The sequence below is a fragment of the Drosophila serrata genome, unplaced genomic scaffold (assembly GCF_035046125.1).
Source record: "Drosophila serrata isolate PLE 108 unplaced genomic scaffold, ASM3504612v1 contig_240, whole genome shotgun sequence".
In the NCBI taxonomy this organism is placed as follows: domain Eukaryota; kingdom Metazoa; phylum Arthropoda; class Insecta; order Diptera; family Drosophilidae; genus Drosophila; species Drosophila serrata.
Window position 1 is genome coordinate 3,437,679 of NW_028257138.1, and position 22,846 is coordinate 3,460,524.

At 35.1% G+C, this 22,846-nt stretch overlaps 1 protein-coding gene across 8 annotated transcripts in view; it reads right to left on the minus strand.

Annotated features, from left to right (window-relative positions):
* Positions 1–22,846, minus strand: part of ham (hamlet) — a 39,621-nt gene extending 16,775 nt beyond the window's left edge. Inside the window, exons 1-4 of one of the 8 annotated variants that reach the window (XM_020943410.2) lie at positions 21,884–22,846; positions 4,862–5,337; positions 1,080–1,214; positions 697–955 (exon numbers count right to left, since the gene is read on the minus strand). In XM_020943410.2, the coding sequence (XP_020799069.2) occupies positions 697–955; positions 1,080–1,214; positions 4,862–5,337; positions 21,884–21,944 (931 nt within the window). In that variant the 5' untranslated portion in view covers positions 21,945–22,846. Of the gene's footprint in view, positions 1–696; positions 956–1,079; positions 1,215–4,861; positions 5,338–5,461; positions 5,842–8,257; positions 9,621–14,029; positions 14,387–21,883 lie in introns of those variants that run through there. The other 7 variants (XM_086830555.1, XM_086830558.1, XM_020943411.2 and 4 more) reach the window with 7 other exon arrangements.

Consider the following 22,846-nt stretch of genomic DNA (forward strand, 5'->3'; position numbering starts at 1 on the left):
TGAACAATTTTTGGGTTACAAATTAAGGGAATTGAAAATTAAAGGGTACACCCCCTATTATATTACAGGGAAAATTGAGAAGGGTTCGTGTTTCGAATGAAATATAGTTCTAAGATGAGTAACGCTTGCAAATTTAAAGTCAGGTTCATTAAGTTATATTAAATTCCTAAATATATATTAGCTAACTTCATTAAATAATTATTTAATAATATATTCACATTCTTTGAATCAATATTTATCGATACTTTTATATGACAATTTCTTCAACATAATAAAGTTTAAAAAACTCATAACTGGACCAAAAAAGCATTAATTTCAATTCGGAAAACTTTCTTGTGCTAGTTTTTATTAGTTTAACAAATCTGCATACTCAATTTAAAGTTTAAATGAATTTAAATTTTTACCAATTTTTGACATTTTCAAATGTTCAAATTTTAGCCTTAAGAAATGTTGAAAAATTTGAAAAAAATAAATTGTGGTCGAACATAGCTAGATCGACTCGGCTTTCGATGCTGATCAAGAATATATATGATTTATAGGGTCGGAAACGATTCCTTCATTGCGTTTTAAGCTTGATACCCTTCAAGGGTACAAAAACTACCTTAAAATTCACGCAATTAAATCAATTAAAATCGTCTAGCTAATCAGAAACCCTAAATAAATATTTAAATATATAAATTTGTGCTAAAAACTCACCATTATCACGATCACTGCGATCATCGCTGGGCACCGAAGACCCCTTTCCGCTCTTTCCGCCCGAACCCGATCCCGATCCCGATCCCGATCCCGAGGAGGAGGATGTGGCGGCGGCCACTGCGGCTGCGGCTGCTGCAGCTGCGACCAGGACACCGCCGCCGGCCATGAAGCTCTCGTTGATCTGCACGGGACTCTTGGGTCGCCCATCCACAATCATTTCGCTGCCGGCACTCACATAGCGATTCGTTTCGTAATAGAGCTATTAAAAAGTGAACACAGAAATGCGGGAGAAAATAATGAAAAACAATTGTAAAAAATATAGTGGCACGCGTCAGCGAAGGGTCAAGGGGTCAAAGGGTTCTGCTTTTTTATGTGATACTCACACAACCGCCATTAATGAAACTCTCCAGATTGGCCTTGCCTATAATATCGTTGTCCTCGATAACGCGAATTTTCTTTAGCCAAGCGGAGACATCGGATGTGGGCTCTAGCCAGCCATTAAAGTGCTCGGCATGGGCCTGTAAATAAAGGAAAATATATCAATTATATTCGAAGATTTTTAAAATGTTTAAATACATTTAAATTTAATTTTAAAAACTAATTTTATGAAATAAGGTAATGAGAAATGCACAGGAACGGCTGCCGCCATCTGTTGATTAGTTAGGGGTAACTGTGCTATTTGACACGGCTAAGTCTAGACGCAAACCATTGCCCTGGCCTTTTAAGTGTTATACGCGTGTAGAATTCATGTAAAAATTAATATTTTTGTTTGAAATTTGTTTTTAATTAATCATAAAAATGTTTAATTAATCAAAAAAAAATTTAGAAATTTTTTTACATTTTTTATCAACCTTTAAATAATTTTAAAAAGATTTTAAACTACATGAAACAAGTTTTAATAGTATTATTAACTATTACTGTTTGTGTTTCTTAATATTTTATAGAGGAAAGACTTTAAAAAATGCTTTAACAATTACTAAAATTAATTATCTAGTATGTTTTTTTGTGTTCTCTCATATTTAACCAATTAATATGCCCACCAATAAAATTAATAAAAGAAAAGACATCACCCATCGAGAGTGCCGCCCACCAGTCTGCACCGCACAATCAAGGTCACTGGCGGCAGTCAAAGGGGGAAACTGCATCAAGCCGGGGAAACAAAAAATAATAAACAAAAAACCAGGAAAAGTGGGGAAAAATGGGGGAGAAAAAAACGAAAAAAACTAAACAAAAACCACCGACAGTTTTTGTATACAAAATAAAAGCAGCGGCAGAGGCGGGCGCCAGGCTAAAATACGCATAATTCAGGCGGCTGCTGCGAAAACTGCCTTAGACGCGGCGACGCCACAACAAGCACACACACACACACACACACATACACACCACAAATTAAAAATCAAATTCGAAAACCGAAAAAAAACAAGCAAACTCAACTTTTGTGGTCTGAATTGAATGACTTTGCGTATGCGCAACGTTCAAGCCGCCGCCGCCGCCGTCAGGCTCTTGTCTATGAAGTCATTTGGAAAAACGGCATTTTACAGTTTGCGATTAAGTGGTAGGTGTGTGTGTGTGAGTGTGTGTGTGCGGCATATGTGTGTGCACGCTCCAAAAATTAAGTTAACAACGCCTCAAGTGGCTCTTCTTCTTCCGCAGAGCGCAGAAAAATTGAAATAAATGGGAGTTTATGTATATAAATTATGCAGCTAAAAAAAAATAAGGGAAATAAACTTTACCAGGGAGGGTGTAATTTTTAAAGTGGTTAAGCTGAACAAGTAGGTTGCACAGTCTGTGTTTTGATTTTTTAAATAAATATACATATATATAATGGGGTAGAAAGAGAGCCTATGCAAAAGTTATAGTTGCAAAAAATATATACTTCATTTTTTAAGGGCTTACTTAAAAATGAGGGGGAATTTTTGCTCATAAAAAATAATTGTTAAAAAAGGGAGACTTTGTCACAGAAAGAGTTTAGAAAATAAGGTATGGGATAGGGAAAATATAATTGTATATATATTTATTTATTATATTTATTACTTTATTTAAATTACCTATTTGTTAAATGCATTTCCGACTTAAATATATAAAATTTTAAAGCTTGTAAAGTGCTTTTATTGTGAGGTTTTCCCCTTTATTAAACACAAAAGATTAACTTGCATAGGGATAGGGAAAATATATTTATATATATTTTTATTTATATGTATGAGTATATTTATTAATTTATTAAAATTATATATTTGTCAAGTGAACTTCTGGTTTTAATATATACATTTTTAAAGCCTCTAAAATGCTCTTATTTTGAGGTTTTTCCCCTTTATTAAACACAAAATAGATTAAATTTGAAGCTCTTATCTGTTTTTTGCAAGTTGACAAAGCAAATAAATAATCAACAGTGCTACGTAAATATTTATATTTATATTTACATTATTTATCGAACTAAAAGTACTTGCTTTTCCTTTTCTTTTCAAAAGTTCCCACATGTCTCTTTATATTTATCTCTAAAGATTAATCTCAATCAAAATCGTTTTATATTAGCTCTCATTTTTCAAACCCAAGAAGCTGAAATCCGAGGCAGCCACTAAAAAATGTGATAATATCATTGAGACATATTCCTAGATCCTGCATCCTTCTCCCCTGATGAAACTGGGCGACAAACCGTTCCAGTTGTCGCTAATCCCGGACAGACATCACACATGTCCTTTTGCCCATTCATTCCACTATTCATAACTTTATTAAAAAGGAGGCCACAGGCAGACATGACACAGTCAATGGGCAAGGAAAATATTTACGCGCCAGAGATAATCTCGAAGGGAACTGGCTTCGTATTGCCAGAACGGATCGCAGATCCTAGCAGATCCTGGCCAGAGGATCAGGCAGAGATACAGATGCACGGCCAATGTATCTGTCAAAACGGAAATGTGAGCGATAAAAGTGCGCTTGATTTGAGGATCATCCAGAAAATAAAGGCACGAAACCGAAATGCGAAAAAGGGATCTGTGTTATTTTTGCAATTTTCGCTCGAGTGGCGGAAACACGGAGAAATACCTGAAATTCGGTAGGTAAAAAGGATAGGGATTTTGTCAACAGGACGAGGCGCGATAATTTGATTGGATTGTCTATGTCCTCGGCTTCTGTTTCGAAGGGAGGAAGTGTCATTTGACTGACTGACTGACTGACAACCGAAATCGAAGGGTTCTCTCCCTCGGCGAGCACTTTCCCCTAATTGGAATCATCAGCCGGCCCCGACTTAAGCCTCATTTGGGGTGCACTTTGTGGATTTTTCATATTTTTTTGGTACCCTGGCCGGGCTAAATTAGCTCTGGCCAGGGATTAGGCACATTTGACTGACAATCGATACCCTCGAGGAGGAGTCCCCTCTGCTGCTAATCAAATCTCTTTCCAATCGTTTGATTTTCCCTGCGAAAAACCCCCAAAAAATAAAAATAGGATTCAATTCGCTTGCAATTCTTGTGCAATTTTCGCACATAAAATTGTGCATATATATGGTACGTTTCTGATGGGATTAAGTTTCCCAAAAAAAAAAATAAATTAAAGGAAAAACGGAAAAGCGGTAATTTGAAACTGCCCCAGGATAAATGCACACACGTGTGAAAGGCTTAAGGTTCGATCTGTTATATATATTATATATATATTTTATATAGTTTTTCTGGGACATCAAATGAGGGATTTTTAGGCTGATTGTTTGGGAAAATATATATATTTTTGTGGTGGAAAATAACTATTGATTTTTTAGGTAAAAAATGATCAAAATTTGAACTGAATTTAGATAGAAAATATATACAAATGTTTGCTAAATGTCGTACTTTCTTGAATATATATATAATAAACTATGAAATATGAAAAATAACTACTGATTTTTAGATAAAAAATGATCAAGATTTGAAATGAATTTAGCTGGAAAATATATACAAATGTCTGTTAAATGTCGTACTTTCTTGAATATATATACAATAAACTATGAAATATGAATGTATATAATTTAAGCTGATTAAAAAGAAACCCCTTTTTCTAACAACATTTATAGATATTCCATTATTTCAAGGCTTGCTCTGATATGCCTTATTTTTGACAACTTTCCCCAAGGAATTTATACAATTTTCCCCTCCTAAAAATATATTTTATAAATGAATAAGTAGTAAAAACTCACCTTCCAAGCCAGCTGAGCATCATTGGGTTGATGACAGAGCTTTACGGGAAAAGGACCATATCGGGTGCCCCTTTGCAAGGAGGTCTTGGCATAGACACCACTTTCGCGGATATCCAGATCACTGATGGGTTCCCTGCGCCTGGCCCACTCCTGCAGGATCTGCTCCGCCTGGGCGGGATCCTTGAAGAAGTGCTCCATACCGGACTCGCCGGCAATGGCAGTTGCCGTTGAATCCAAGGGCAACGCGGGTGGCTGCTGCAATTGATGCTGACGGTGGTGGTGATGGTGGTGCTGGTGGTGCTGGTGGTGCTCCTCCCTGGTGGGAGATCTTTCCTCGAGTGACTGGTCCAAGGGTAAACCAGCAAAGGCCTGACTCCTGGCACTGAGATCGAGATGATGATGATGATGATGATGATCCAGGTGATGATGGTGACGTACGGCACTAGCACTCGGATCGAAGTCGTCGCCACTGGAGCCTGTCGAGTGCACAGAAAAAGAGATACCGATTAGAAATGACTTCTCCGACGACCACTAATCCTAATCAGTTGCCGGCTGTCAAGTTTAGTGCCGAAAATAGAGCTCCAGAGATGACAATCTCACCTCCTGGTACTGCCCACTCAAAGGGGGTATCTATCTCTGGGTGATTTTGCAATGCAATGAACGACAAACGACAAACGACAGAAATATCTACAAAACAATACACCTTTCACTATCTTTGCTGGCCAAAGACAGGTGTCTCTGTCCCCGGACACTACCCTTTTTTTCACGGAGACAGGGAGTATCCGATACCTCACGAGCAGGCTGAGCAAATAGAATCGGAATCTGTTTAAATATCGCTATAAAAATATTTCAACTATTTCGTTTGCTTTTTTTTCTGCTGCTGTTGACACAATAATTCCGACTATTTAAATGATGTGACTGCTGGACACGACTGCTGTCTGCTGATTAAATTAAATTCTAAATAGACAAGACAGGGTTTAAATGGGAAATTTAGTGACAGTAGAGTCAAGGATAAGGAGATGTAGGAAAAGGAAAATGCATTGAAAGGAGATCTTTACTGCTTTTCCACATATATAAAATGATAGTAAATAAAAGTCTTGGGATAGTAAATAAGATATAAATATTGTAAGATCATTTTAGTTATGTTTTTAAACATTTTAAAGGCAATTTGGGTAGAGTTACCTTATGAAAATATTAACAGGCTTTTGTAATATTCCTTTTAAATAGAATTACGTGGTGATAAAGTAAAAGAAACTTAACAAATTATGCAGGGAACAACTTATTATTAAGAAATAATTAAGGCAAGATTAGGCTTTGTAAATTGTGTCTTAAAAATTCAGGAAAATGTTAAAAGTGACTGTAAAAAATAACAGGAAATATTTGTAAAGTATCAAAAAATAATTCTTACTAAACCCAGACTTGTAAAAATTCAAATTAAATTCGAAAACCTTTACTTGCTTATTCTCTGCTTGAAAAACTTGGAAATAACCTTCTAAAAAACCTCCAAAAACTATGAAAAGTGACAGTAAAATGAAGAAAACCTTAGTAAATAACTAAACTTTGAAAGAACCTTTCAAAACGCACCTTAAAAACCTCCAAAAAGTATGAAAAGTGATAGTAAAATGAAGAAAACCTTTGTAAAAACCCACTAAAAAGTGACATCCCAGAAAGATTAAACCCTCCACAGGGCATTGCCAAGTTGTCAATTTAAAAAATACTTTGAAATAAAGCACTCTTTTGCCTTTGTAGATTATCGGTGGGTTTGGAACATAAGTAGACACGCACAAATTACCCAGCGATTATTGATATTTGCTTTACGGCCACGGGGCCCTTGTCTTGTCCATCGGACATCGTTCTGGCCACTTGAAACTAAATCGTAATTTGAGCTGTTAGACAAAATATGACAGCGCTTCCACAGATAACACCACAGGGTAGCAGAAGGAAGATAAGTATCGGCCGTCTATATATGTATATATAGAATAAATAAAGCCACAAAGAAGGGCAAACAAATATCGGTTGAGGTTTCGGTTACGGTGTTTCTCGTGTTTCTTTAATTGTCCTTGCCAAACCTGCTAACAACCTGCTGCAAATTTCGCACATCCTGCGACCCGGCACGCTCTGTTTGTGCAGCATCCTGTGGATCTTGCCGCCGGCTTCACACCGCTAAGCGAAGTCCTTTTGGGCCACTTCAAAAGACCGCCCTCACTCGAGAGTTTATTTGGACAGACCAATTGCCAGTTAACACAAGTACAAGTGTTTTCCACCGGGGTTTTTCCCTTCCCTCCTTCTCCTTTCTGCTGTTGCTCTCAACTAATTTGTTTTTTAGGTAATCACAAAATGTGCCACAAAACGTGTGATAAGTAGGTATCGCTTTTAATGGGGCGCTTTTTAAGTAGTTTCTAGTCATTAAAAGTTTAGAGTCAGATTAAAAGATGTTTTTCCCCCAAGGGGAGTAGTTACTTGGCTAATCGAAAGATGCAGTTGGTGTTGTAAAATGGTCTAATGTTTGTTAACAAATTGGTTTTAAAGGAAGTTTTTCGGAAAGAATGAGATTTTAAAAAGAATTTTTAAACAAGAAATTGATTTTATATGGAGGATAAATTATTTTATTTATAAGAGAAGTGATTGTTGACTTTGTTTTTCCCTAATTTTTTATTTTTATTATATAAAGGAAACTTTTATACTAATGTTTAGTAAAGAAAATGTGAATTTGTAAAATCCTTTAAGATATTACTTCTTAAATAAGCAAATTAAATGTCAAGATCCAAGACAGAAATTATTTTAAAGTTAAATACAAGTTCTTTAAAGACTTTGGCTTAAAAAAGGAATATATTTGGAATATTATCTTCCAAATAATATCTATTTTTAGCCAAAATATTATATTTATAAACCACAAACTTCATTTAAAATGTTATTTGTGATCTCTGTATCAAAGAACGTCCTGTTTTACTTAGTTCTAAAGCTTAAGTAAATTAATATTTAAGCATTAAAGACACTGAAAGATTCTCTGAATAATTATACATCTTAATTTATTAAGAATCATTATTAATCAATATTGAAATAATGAATTAATTAATCATCATTTTTACTGAGTATTTATCACTAAGATCATAGTTCCATGATTATAAAGAGTGTTAATTAGGGTTTCTATTATTTCAAATAAGATCCCTTAGTCTCTTCTCCTTTATTTAAAATCACTTTATCATTCTTTTAACTCAGTTTTTTCTATTAGCACTTATTTTAAGACAAACTCTGATTCACTTTCGATTCGCCAATTAAAGTTAAAACCATTTGTAAATGGCTTTCAAGGTTTTAAACTTATTTAGATTCTGAAGAACTTTAGTTCCAGGTTCTCACAATATTTATTTGTATTTTTTCGCGTCGTTTGGCACCAACCTGATATGACATATCGATCGAACAGCATGTTTCCGCTTTGAAAGAACTTTGTAATTATCACAATAAACACAAGGCGGTGTTAGTTTCGAGTAAAGATATATCTCTCATAACACGCGGCGCGACGACATCACTGCGTATACTTGATATATATTCCGGATATTAGATTTTCCTGCGAAAAAGGAGATTTCCTTCCACGGTGTCGTCTCTATCTGCCGGTTGTCTTCGCAAGACTGCCAGCAAAAGAAGCGATATCGCCGCAAAAAAAAGTATGTACTATATAAAGTGTGTGTTTGTTGTGTGAGTGTGTGCGTGTGTGGCAGAGACGCTGACTGCGACGGCGACGGCAACTGCGACAGCGAAATAGCGACTGGGAATCCGATTCCGATTTCAATTCCGATTGCCAGCACGCTCAGCAACGAACTGAGAACAAATTGTCTGCAGTCACTGAGGATTCACGCATTCTCTCGGATTTCTCAATGGGAATTCGGCTGCGGATTCGGATTCGGATACGCTTTTTGGTGGTTGGTTAGCTCCTTGCCTCTCCTCTCCTCTCGCCTCGCTTTCCCATCGCAGATCACAGATGTGTCCTGTGTCCTGTGTCCTGTGTGTGTCTTCTCCCAAAGGAAAAAAGAAATAATAAGCAGGGGATGAAATCTCCTCTCTCTCTGTATGCTCTCTCTCCCTCTCTCCCAGCATCTCCTTCTCGCTCACACTCTCTGGTCTCTCTTTTTCGTTGGGAAATCTGTGTCAGTTCGCTCTGTCATTATTATCTGAAACCGAGTCTTGGTGATTCTGATTCGAATCCTTGCGGGCACAAGGCCAACAGAGGAAGGGAGAGGCCAGACAGTGAGACAGAGACAGAGAGAGGGACAGAGAGAGAGCTTGAAGCATCCCTTGGATTTTTCCTATCAGAATGCGGCTATGTATCTCAGAGATACACGAATCGAGGGAGGAGTCAGGATAATAGGGCGGGCACATCTTCGCATTCATTATGCACTAGTCGCTATATAAAGCAACTCGGCTATATATATCTCTATATATATATTCCCAGAGCAATGGAGATACTGCTACAGATACAGATACAGATGCAGATGCTGCTCTCTCTCTCTCTGTTTGACTCTTTGCTGTCTCTGTTGCTCTTCAGTGTTTTGTTTGTTTGCGGTTGGCCCCAGACACCACCCACAACCTCTGCCTCCGCAGCCATTTTCCACCCACTTTTCCACCGCCCCCACCCCCTGCTGTTGGGTCAGACAGAAAGTGGCAAGTTATACCCGGGTCTTTTGCGGTTGCCACATCCTTTTGGCATCCCCTTTGTGTGTTTTCTCCCCCCTACCCTCTCCCCCCATCAAGCTTGGAATTTTCCTCATTCTCCTGCTGAATTTTCCCCCATTTTCCCCTGCCTCTGCAGGGCATTTTCCCTCCTCCCTGCAAAACCAACCTGCGTCTGTTCCAAAGCGTGCGCAATAAGCACACATTAGGCTAATGGCTCTCTATACCTATACCTTTTTCTGCCAGTGTATATGTGGATTTATGGCCCTGTGTGTGTTTGCTATATAAGTGTGTGTGTGTGTGTGTGGGTGTGTGTTTGTGTTTTCTCCGGACAGAGAAAACTCACGGCTATAATTGAAAGCGACGACGACTTTTGGCCCGCAGCTAAAGGCAAAGTGTGCCGGTGCTGATTTTCCCTTTTTCCCCGACTTCTGCTCCTTCTTCTGGTTTTCCCTGACTTTTCCTGGCTGCTCTTTTTTCCCCCAAGCTGATTTTGGGGTGACAAGTACATGGGCTTTTTGAGCTTTTTTGTTTGCAACTTAATTTTGTATCTGTCGTTAAAGTTTTTTATCCAAGAGGAAGTTTTCGCTTTTTTTTCTGGATTATATTGAGGGAAAATCTGGCATTTTTTTGAGGTTTTTTCTGGGTGATAATTGGGCTATAGAAAGGCCTTAAATACTGGCCATTAAGGCTGGCTTTTAGCCAGAAAGCGAAGGGATATTAAGGACACTAGTTAAATTTAATTCTATGACGCGATCTTTAATGGGAATTAATTATTGCCTTGAGTCAGATAATTTTGATCATGTTTTCTATGTAAAGAATATATTTCTTGTTAAATTAAATTTATCAGAAATGTATATTTAAATGAAATGCCAGACTAAATATTATTGATTGATTTATCATTTGCCTTTTTCAAGCAAAAAGCACGCTTCAAAATCATGTCACTGGTTTATCTTCTTATATAAAAACTTACACATTAATTTATTTATAAACAAAAGCTTGAATATTGCATCACTGGGCGGTTATCAGAAAGTTTTTTAATACGCTCTTTATAATTTTATGAGCTATATAAATAAATACAAAATGAGATAAATACAAGCGGGTTTATGCAAATAAAAGCTTTTAAGCTAATTTAAAATAACTGAACTCTTCTTAAGTAAATCTCTTTAATGATTTTACTATATTTAACAAGTATTAGATACCTTGTTTCTTAATTTCCTTTAACACTTTATATTTAAAAACTTTCTTATCCCTTTTTTGTACTGTCTTTTCTTTGTCATAAACCCATAAATATCATTCACTTGTTATTTATTTGCATGAACACTTGAAGGCTAATAATTTACAAACCCAAAAAACAGCACAAAAAAAAGGTGCTAAAAGGGGCGCTATCTATCTTTATACATATATTTTCCTATATCTCGTAAACCTATCTGTTTGCGTTTGTCAAACATCGACAGGAGCAGCGGGCTCAATTAGGAACTCACGACACATACGGGTTAATATATGTTGCCCTTTTAAGGGTTGAAGTTGACTCTGACGCCACACACACTCACACACACTCACACGCTAATAGCGTTAAATTAAAACAACATAATCGACAGCAAAGTCACCCCTTCCTCCCTTCGGTCCTGTCACATATTTTAACCGAGAAAAAGGATGTGTCTCTATTTGCATTTCGCTCTGGTTTCGTTTGCCCTTCTTTTGTCGGTCTCCTGTCCTTCCATAATTCATGTGGAAAACACGCCTCGGCGAAAGTCAATAATAATAATAATTGTGTAACAGGGGCGTGCATATATAGCCCATGAATAATCAGATCGGAACAGATAATGCCAATTGTTTGCTTAAAAGTGATAAAATTTCAATTAAAGGATTTTCCAGTTCATTGTGGTGGAAGGAAAGCGAAAAAATTCGAAATTATATTTATGGTTTTTAGTGTTTTGAATATTTTAAAAGAAGAACATTATAATATGTGTGAGCATGGATAGATATTATATGGGATCTTTGGAGATCTTCAAGGTGATCTTAAAAATATTTAAAGAAGGGAATCCACGGGAAATGATATAAAGAAATATACAGAAAAACTTTCCTAACTTTAAAAAATATTATTAATAAATGATTAAACAATAATTAATATTAAACAAATGAATACATAAATACTATAATCTCAATTAAGGATTTTCCAGTTCATTGTGGTGGAAGGAAAGCGAAAAAATTCGAAATTATATTTATGGTTTTTAGTGTTTTGAATATTTTAAAAGAAGAACATTATAATATATGTGAGCATGGATAGATATTATATGGGATCTTTGGAGATCTAAAAAATATTTACGGAAGGGAATCAACGGGAAAAGAGATGCAGAAAGAATTATACAGAAAAACCTACTTTACTTTAAAAAATATCTATAATAAAGACAAGAATACATAGAAAAATAAAGCCTTTAAAATGAATTACTTATAAAATAAAAGAAACTACTTTATTGCTGCAGGAACTCCAAAGTTTGAAAGGTTTATACTATTTCTTGTTTTCCGTGGAATAAATATTAACATTAATTAACATTTCCCCAGAAATTAATAAATAATATTCTTCAATTGGTTTTCAAATAATATTTTAATATTAAACAAATTAACACATAAATACTATAGCTTTTTTCAAACCCCTCGGACCTAATCCCAGCTGAAATTTAAATAATTTAACGCGCCAAAAAAACGGGAATTAAATGGGCTTTTTTTGAGGATCAGCTGAATGCCCCGAGGCTGGGACAACACCACTTCCTTTTCGGAGGACTCACACAAAAAGGACTCCAAGCGAGTTCCATTCAGAGTCAGTGACTCTGGCTTGTCTCTGTGGAAGTTCTGTCGGCTGTAATTAACTCAGCTGGATGGCTGATCTTTGACTCTAACTGTCTGCACCGGGACAAAGGATCTAAGGACTTGGCCCCGGCTTTTGTGAATGGCTTTTACAGAGTGCAGGGGCAATAGAAAATAAAGTTCTTGAAGGAATCAAAAGTCGTCTCGTTCCACGTACTTCCAATATGCACATATGTATACATATATATCCGAGACCTTTGTTCCTAGTTCGAGTGGCAGGACGAGTGTGTGTAGGAATGCCCTTCTTTGGCTGCTTTTGCCCTTCTTTTTTTTGGCATAACATATGAGAATGGGAGTGAGAGGGAATGCTCCTCACAAGCACAATCGCGGGTGAAAATTTAGTAAATAAAATGGGGGGAAATATTGTATAATTATTATATTTGGTAATAAGGTTTATTAACTACCAAATATTAGTTAGGATATTAATATTATAATAGAATATACACAATTTAATTGACATTAAACTGATTAAATAATATTTTTGAACAGCTTTACTTTGTATTTAAAAGATACCAAACTTTCTTAGTATCTATCAGATTCATTATCTTAGAATATACAAATTTTTTTTACATTAAACTGATGAAATAATATTTTGGAACTCTACCTTTAATGCAAAAGCTTTGACACTATATTAAAATCTATCAGATTCATTAGGTTTAAAGAAAATATCCATTTTTCCTTTCTAGGTACTATTTACAATAAAAATATAATTTACTTCTTTCAATTTTCGACAATAATTTATTTAATTTATAATTCTGAATCGTAATTTTCCATCAAAAGATGATTTCCACAAATAAATAATTAAAAATAAGGCTGTTCTGCGTAATTCAAAGTACTTGCAAAGTGAGTTGTTATCTTAAAAGAATTTTTCTCAATCAAAATACCTAATATTTAATTAATTTTATTACTGTTTAATGTAAAGGAATATGAAGTAAGTTTCTCAAAAATAAAATATCCCAACTTCCATAGTTATTTCATCTAAAATCAACCTATATTTTCGTCCTCAACTGTTTTGATTTGTATATCAGTCAGCGTCGATCTTGTAAACCTCTGCAACTTCAATTGTATGTGAATGTCTCATTGACAGGCCAGGAGGAGGACTCAGAGGACTCACAGGACTCACAGGGACTGCTATTCCTTACATTTATATACCATTCCGACTGCTGTTCCTTTGTTTTGCATTCGAGGCGGAGCGGAAGTCGCTGCTCTTCGCTCTCGAGAAAAGGACTTTGCGAGCCTGACGAGTCCTCGAATCGAGTCAGAACCGTTGAGACTATAATTATGGCAAGGTCAAACCGTTGTGAACCAAGATGTGAGTGTGAGTGTGAGAGAGATCGTAACTTAATACGCGACGAAAGCTGCAAGACAGGATCAAGGATCAGAATCGGGATCAGATTGGAACGTAGCACGCGCTGCCCCGCCTTCAACAAGGATGCAATTTGCAATGTGCAGCGGAAATGACAGCAGAAGGAGCAGATACCCAGCTTCCTGTCTCATCCGGCACACTTTCCCAAAGACAGACACATCTGCCCCGGAAAGGGTGGTTCCCCTCACACACACACACACACACACACACACACACTCTTTGATTTGACCTCAAGGATGCGTACAATTAATTGCAGAAATGTCACTCACTTGTGTAACCCTTTTTTTTAGGGATTTTCCTTGTGAATTTTCTTGGGTTTTTTTTTCAATTAATATTTTTGTTGAATTTATTTTTTTGCTCACTTTTGCACACACTCCTTGATTGGCGTGAGAGAATTTCACAGATCACAGTTTTCAATAAGTTTTCTATTAGTTACAAAAGGGGATTCCCTCTTGATCCTGATCTCGTTTGAGGTTTATCTGGCGATTCAGATTGCATTTTGCCGACGCCTCACCGCAAAACCAGCCACAAAGTGTCACTAACTAAGCCCGGAGCTGGCCGCTCGACAATTGATTGCCAGCCTTTTTTATTTTTCCTTCCTTCTCTCCGGCGCTAAACAAATCGAATCAGAGAACTTTGAAGCGAAAGAGAAAAAATGAGTGAATAAGTGAATAAGTGAGTGTGTGAGTGAGTGAGTGAGTGAGTGGGCTGGTGACAAGCCATTAAAAATAGAAGAAAAGAAAAGAAGAACAACAAAAACAAGTGAGTCTGAGAAGAGACCTCCAAAAAATGCGACGAACCTTTCTGATATAAAGTACGGAGCAAGTGTTCACTCACTTGCATACACTGCGGGAAAATTCAGTTGGAATTAAATTGAAATTTAATTGAAAAACAAGTTGAAATTAAAGTTCTTGTATATATATTAATTTTAGAGAAGAAAAATGGTCTTACTACATTTTTATTATGATTATTTATTTATATAAACATCCTAAAAAAAACAGCCTTACTAATTTTCATTTTCTTTGTAATTAGCATATGTTTTCTAATATATTAAAATACTTAACAGTGTTTATACTGTAAAAATATATATATTTTTCTTGATCTCTTTTAAACCAACCTAAATAATATTATACAAATTTATCAATTTAATATGACCAAATATTCAGTGTCATAACACCATCTTTTTCTCTATATATGCATGATTTAGTATTATTTGTTTTCTTTTACTCAATATTTATTTAGTATTTTAATTAACTATTTAATTTAAAGTCCAAGATTATAAGTATAATAAATAAAATAAAAATAAATAAATAAAAAAATCTATAAATAAAAACTAAATTTAACTCATATCTCTCTTATTTTCCACTATTTAATTTAAAGTTCAAGATTATAAGTATAAGAACTATAAAATCATTTAGTATCGAACTCATATCTCTCTAATTTCTCTCTGTGCACTCCCACACTCGTTAGCGATCGTTTTTGATCGGAAAGAATAATAAAATCGCTCGCTCGGACCGCTCTGACCATAAAAGTCCGAGCTGCTAGCTCAGAGCTCCGACAAAAATATAACAATAATGGGTGGTATCTGTGATGGGGCCCCAATTCTGTATGTACTTGTGTGTACTATGCACCCCGACTGATATCTGCAGCGAATTTACTATCTATTCTGTAGAAAACAATTTATGGAACAGGAAAAAAAGCGAAATAGAATCAGCACTGCGAGAAATAACACACTAACAAATACCTTAGTCATAGCCCATTACCTTGGATACACAAAGTGAATGAATGAAAGGAAAACGAGCCGATTGGACCCAATCTTTACAACTGTCTATCGAAGCCGCCACAAAAAAATAGATTATTAGTTGACAGGAATAGTACAAATATGATCCAAGTCTAGGTGAACTTTAAACTGAAGATAGTAAAGTTATTTAAAGAAAATAGTGATACATTTTCATTTGAAAAAGCTTTAAAATATAAAGAAATTATAAATTAGAAACTTCGAAATAAATATCATAGATTCTGTAAGTCTTATTTATATGTAACTAAACCTCTTTAGAACTCATACTTTAGTTTCTTCCTTGTAAAACCCCACATCTGTTCGTACTTCTTTCCAGAGATAGTACGTATCAAGTAAGAGGAGTACTAGAAAATACCCATTATTTATACAATACCTCCCGCATATCGGAAACTATCTTCAAAACATAAATATAGACCCATTGCTCCACTCATAAACAATAACCCAGTGACAAGACACTGACAGTTACGCCGATAGAGCCAAGCTCGACCATATACCATAACCATAACAATATATATTTGTATCAGAACCCTCTCTATATATAGTATATAGTTCCCCGTAATTCGCCATCTAAATAAACGATCTCTTGGCACAGTCCAGTGCCATTTATCTGTAATAGAAACAGAAGCCTTGACGTAACCGTCTTGTAAACAAAAGACAAATGCGACTGGGTCGTACAGATAAACCCAATCAAGTAGTTTGGAAAATCCCCTTTCCCCTCTTTGCCGGGAAATCAATAGTAAGCGAAGTCGGCTTGTAATTCACACCAAAGAGATACTGGCACAAGGCAAGTGTGTCGATCAATTAGTCGGTAATTAAGTTTATGATGTCCTTTACTAACTATTATAGTTTTAGCAGTGAAAGGTGTAGTCAAAGGGGAGGCTCTGTGGAGAGTTACATAAAATCGAAGGATGTATTAATACCCTTTACAGGGTATTCTAATTTTAGTCAGAAGCTTGTTAAGCAGTAAAGGAATCATTTCCGACCCTATAAATCATATATATTCTTGATCAGCATCAAAAACCGAATCGATCTAGCTACTTTCGTTAGAAGAAAAATTCTAAAAAAATTTTCAACATTTTTTAAGTGGGAAAATTGTCAACAAAAAAATTGAAAAATTTTAATTTTTTTATAATTTTAAATGGAGTATGCAATTTTGTAAACCTAATAAAAATTAACATAACATAGCACAGCTTTCCGAATTAAAATTAATGCTTTTTTGACTAAGTTATGAGATTTTTAAACTTCGATTGTCATATAAAAATTATTACATAAATTAATAATTATTTTTAAACCTTTGCAGTATTATAATTTTAGTCAGAAGCTTGTAAAATAGTGAAGGAGTCATTTTCGACCTTATAAGTCATATATATTCTTGATCTGCATCAAAAACCGAATCGATCTAGCTACTTTTGGAAGAAAAAAAATATTCAAAATTTTTTCGACATTTTTTAAGTGGTAAAATCTTTAAAATTGTCAGCAGAAAAATTGAAAAATTTTAATTTTTTTATAATGTTAACTTGAGTATGCAGATTTATTAAGCTAATAAATGTTAACATAGGACAGCTTTCCGAATTGAAATTAGTTAGTTTTTTGCCTAATTATGAGTTTTTGAAACTTTAATTTGTACGTGTTTACACACTGAACATAGTGTTGCAATTATCCTTAACCAGTTACCTTCAAATCCTTAAAATTTCCTAAATAATTAACCAATTTTCTTGCAAACTCAGACAAGTACAAATCCCTTTTTTTCGCAACTCACCCAAACCAACTACGCCTCATTTGACATGTGCGCAGTGCTCATATAAAGTATACGCAGGGTCTGCCCATGGCTATCATTGTCCGATTCCGAACCGATCCTCTATAGCACCTAGACAACAAGGTTGATTGGTCGACAAGAATACAAAAAACACATAAAAAGAAACACTTTTGCTTTCGGACAGTAAAACTTCGATGGCGCGTCCGAAATCGAATCGAAATCGAATTGAAAACGAGCAAATAAATGTCAAAAGCCTGTGTATTTGGTAATAAATTGTCGAAATTGGAAGAATAATTCGGGGTGCTGTAAATCCATAAAAATATCAGGTGCGATGCATGCGCCGATGATATTTTCTTCGTTTTTTTTCTTCATTTTTCCCTCTTCGATGCGATGAAGCAACGCAATTCAGGAAAAATTATAGGAGGGGAAACAGCGGCGATCAAGTGCACAATAAAACCGTAGTGAGACGTGCGCTCTGATAGATGATATCATCAGGAAATACAAACTCTCTCTCTCTTTTCTGCTGTAGATCGTATTCCAATGTGTACTTAACCCATATTTTTCTGGGTAACAGGAATAAATAATGGGAGAGGAAGTGGGTTAAAATTTGATTGGTTATTCTGCATGATACTTTAGGGGGGTTAAAGGTAAAATAATATATGGGAAAGCTATCGAAATATATTCAAAATATCTTTTAAAATAGAACTACTTGCTTATATATTCCTTGCATATATTATAATATGAAGGAAATTTGTTTTTAAGCTATATTTAAACTTAATATATATCACAAATCAGTGATAAGATCATACAACAAATTCTTATAATATGTATTTATGTCTATCGAATCTTGAAAAGTATTTTCTAAGTTTAAAAAAGGCTTAAACACAGTTTTGAATTTCCTCAAATTTATCTATAGCATTAAATTTACTATACTTTATCAATTTTTATCCTTCATATTTGTATATATTTAATTTTAAAAAATATTTAAAAATCTTAAGAGAAGTCTACATAGTTTGGATATTAAGTTTTCTAATATACTTGATAAATAAAATACCAAAATAGCCTTACAATGTTATATAATTTTAATAATTACTCTTAAAAAAACCTCTTAAAATCCCCACTAAATAATAACCCCCTCAAAAAATATGGGTTAAACCTGAAAAAGACATTGGCAACTCACAAGTCACACTGGGCATTGGAGAGATGAAAACAAAAGTCAAGTAGCGCTGAGGGAACTTCATAAATTACTGCTTTATAGAGTATCCAATAGCACCTGCCATAAAGTGTGCGTTCCACTGATAACCCAGTATACCTATAGCTATATAATAATCTTGATCCCGGCGCTTATCTGGCGTTTATCTGTGAAAATTTCGTGTTAGTAGCTTTCGGACAGACTTTGTCTGCTGCAAATTGTATCTGATCGCAGCGATCTGACCAAGTTTACACCCCCAAAACAATGATATTTGTAAGTGGGACCAATCCGTATGTCTTCCCCCAACATTATCTGCAAATGGGCTGTAAATACACCGCGGGCGACACTTTTATTTTGATGTATTTATGGGGCTTTAATGTGTTGAGAAATAAACCGAAACCGAAACCGAAAACGAAACGATTCGAATGATTGGTGTTTGAGGCTTCACTATCACTATCAGGCGACACCGAATGCTATGTTTTATGATCCTATATATAGCCGTTTTCTTGCCTAATTGAATGATATGATAGCAGCAGGTTTTAGAAAATATTTTAATAGCTCTTAATACAATCGATTCTCAGGCCATAAAAGTGCTGATACTCGAGGGCGATAAGGATTTCTTTTTTTCTTTTTTTTCTACCATCGACCAGAGTCGATTCTTCGGACGACTAAGGCAACATTGCTGATGATAATGATAATGTTAACGACGATGGCGCTGATAACGGTAATGATAATGTCGGTGATGGTCACGATTGCCAGGAACTTTCGGCTATCGCCTTGGAGATTAGCATTCCCCTTTATTCTTATTGTGGTTTTTTTTATTTTCGTTTTGGGGGATTTTTGGCAAGTTCTTTTCAGGGGGGGAAACTCGTGCCAGATTGTGGGGGCAAGTAGCTCTTTTTAGGGGAAATGAACAATAAAAAAAAGGTGTTAATTGAAATTTAGGCTATAGCAGCAAGGTAATGATCTTGGTGGGATCATAAAATTGCCATTATTGAAGGCGGATAATATCCTAAGGGAAAATAATGAGGAATTCCTAATCAGTATCCGTTCACAAGGCTTCTTTTCTGTATCAGAATAAGAATAAGGCGTCACTTGATATCTTTTAATGTTTTTTTATATCAAGTCAACTCCGCATAATTATAAATTTAAATCGGAAACTCGTGGATACCCAAAGGAATTGATCTTCCGACTTATGTGCGCATTGCTTGAATCATTTTTATATTTAAATAAAGCAAATAAAACACAAAAACAATGACGATATAAGAAAAGCAATTAGGAAATCCGGAATACTTCATTACTACGACGTTTCTAGTTAATCAAAGTGATCCCCGTCATCAAAAAGATCGCATGTATACATGAATAAAGACCCAAGTGATTTACTCAAAATACTAAAATATAAAACAAAGGTTACATGATTTTTAGTGCCTCATTTTGAAGGCTTGAAAATGCTTTTCAAATAAGTAATTAAGCAGCTAATCAGCTGCCTGAAAATTACATGTCCGAAGTGCTTTCAATGTCACATTTTCAGACAAAATTCGTATCATTATCTGAGCAAAAGAGAAACGGTTGCTAAATCTGTGTGTGTTTGTTTCAAAACATTCCTTTACGCAAAATCGCTTTTATCTGCAAACCCAAAAAAGACGCAAAAACAAAACCCCGAAGAGAACAAAGCCTGTGAGAAAACGAACAAAAGTTCTGCCTAATTGAAACAGATGTCTTGGGATACTTGTGTTTTTTTAGGTTTTCTTTTTAAGATTAGTTTAAGGGCACGAGCTGCGCCACGAGAATGACTCCGAAAACTGAAGTCCAACTCTGACTCGGACTTTGTATTGGAATGTCCGCTGTCGTACAAAGGATTGTGTCTCCAGGGATCACACACTGAAGTGAAATTCTCGGACAAAGATTATGTTAGGTCTCCCCAGGGAACACTTTTAATATTTCTTAATTTTTCCTCTCTAAAAGTAATTACTCAACTGTGAGAAGAATAAAATCATTTCTTAGATATGTCTCAAGTGTTTGAAGGGATCGAGTAATAAGTCATATTTTATATTTTTGTTGAATTTGTTATTGCATTTTCTATCATGATTCAAATGAAGTCCCTAAATAATCATCTTTAACTGAATTGATTGAGGGACAAGTGTTTGTAATTAATTACTCCTTGTGGATTTTATTCATGGGTCTCCACGGTGCTATTATTCTGCTATTTTGTGGCTGTTCTGATTTTACCAAGGGAATTATAATAGTTGATTTTCTTTTTAATTGGGAAAAGTTATCTTTAATTGTTTCCTATTTATTATGACAACTGTGTGATTTTAAAACATTAGGAATAACTGAATTTTAAATATTGCTTAAGGCATATTATTGAAAAATCTTTTATATCATCATTGAAAACAAGATAATCTTTATTTATAAATAGTTTTATATGAACTTTTTTGAGACAAATCAAAGTTTAGAAATCTCATAACTAACTTAAAAATGCATTAATTTCAATTCGGAAAGCTATTCTGTGCTAGTTTTTAATAGGTTAATAAATCTCAAATAGAAAATTTTAAATATTTAACATTTTGGAAATTTTTTAAAACGTTAAATGTTTGTTTTAACAAGAATATTTGGGAGAAAAATTATCAAAAATTTGTTTCTTTCCTTTTATCCTAGAAAGATTCCCCTGTTCTTGCTGATCAATTATATATATGACTTATAAGATCGGAAACGACTCCATCACTGATTTTTAAGCTTTTGACTGAATTTATAATACCCTGTAAGGATATAAATATTCAATATGGTGATTTTTCTATAACCCAAAACTTTAAAAAATCATAACTCAGCCAAAAATGCATTAATTTCGATTCGGAAAGCTGTTCTGTGCTAGTTTTTAATAGATTAATAAGTCTGCATTCTCAAATAAAAAATTTAAAAGGTTTAAAATTTTTTCAATTTTTTAAAATGTTAAATGTGTTTTTTTTTAACCATAAAATTTGGAAAAATAAATTTCAAAAATTTTGTTTCCTTTTTATGTTTAGAAAGATTCGCCTGTTTTTGCTGATCAAGAATATATATGATTTATAGGGTCGGAAACGACTCCTTCACTGTTTTGCAAGCTTCTGACTGAATTAATAATACCCTGCAAGGTTATAAAAGTAATATATGTTAGTGGGTAATCCATAATATTAAATTCTATAATTTATATTATTTCTCTTCGAGTTGATAATATAAATATATTCCTTTGAAAAATATATCTTTTATTTTACTGAAGATCTTTGAATATTAGAAATATACCTTATACTTTTTTACCTAAAAATCTTCTTTAATTATAAATAATAACCTTTTCCTATTTCCACTTGATCTATAGATTTTCCTTAATTTTCTTCACTCACCCTGATTGAATTTCCTTGCAATCGCCTTCGATCGCATGATAATCTCCAACAAGGACGTCATTAATCTGGGCTTATTGCATATCCACGGGAAAAACCAAAACCAGAAGTCGCCGAATGAGAGTGGAAAATCCGTTTTCCATTGACATTGACACACTGCGCTCTAGGCTCGCTCTCTCTCTTTCTCTCCAGCGGAAAAGTCGAAACAATTAGAAATCACTTTTCTTTTTTTTTTATTTGCAAATCAAGAACACAAGTTTTTCCGGGGTGGACAACCGACACAATTGCATTTGCATAAAATCTACAAAGGGGGTTGGGTGTTTCTCATTTTTCTTGTTGCTGTTGTTGTTTAAAAAATCATTGCAAATGTCTGGCTTGTGGTTACTTTACTTATTTTTTTTCATATTTCGCACACGCGTCTCGAGTTGGTTTGGCGGGAAGTTGAGGGGGGGAAAATATCGAGAAAAACCCCAGAAAAACAACCGACGGCAAAAAAGGGCGCTCCGCTTTTCAGTTGCTGCTGTGTGTTTTCAGTTTAAGGCACTCGCAGTTTTGTTTTGATGGAAAATGCGAAAAATGGAACTGGGAGCAGAAGAGCCTCGAAAAACCACCTGAACACACACCTGCCCCACAAAGCTCCTCGAAAGCGACTGACGATGGAAAACAGAAAACAGGCGGCAGGCGGCAGGCGGAAAACTGAAAAACAGAAAAACTCAAATCAACTGAGCGCGGAGCGGAGCGTGGAGAACGCCGACTATTTCGTCTATGCGCCATAGTTTCTGTTTTCCTTCTTTTTATTTTTCCCCAACTATTTTCCATACCAAAAAAAGGAGAAAAAAAAGCGAGAGAAGGAGGGAAAAGTGTAGGAAAAAAGGAGACTGACTACCGCGGTGGCAATTATGAATGGAACGGGTGGAGCCAGTCACTCCGACGACGACCAACCAACCGAACCGCACACAGGCACGT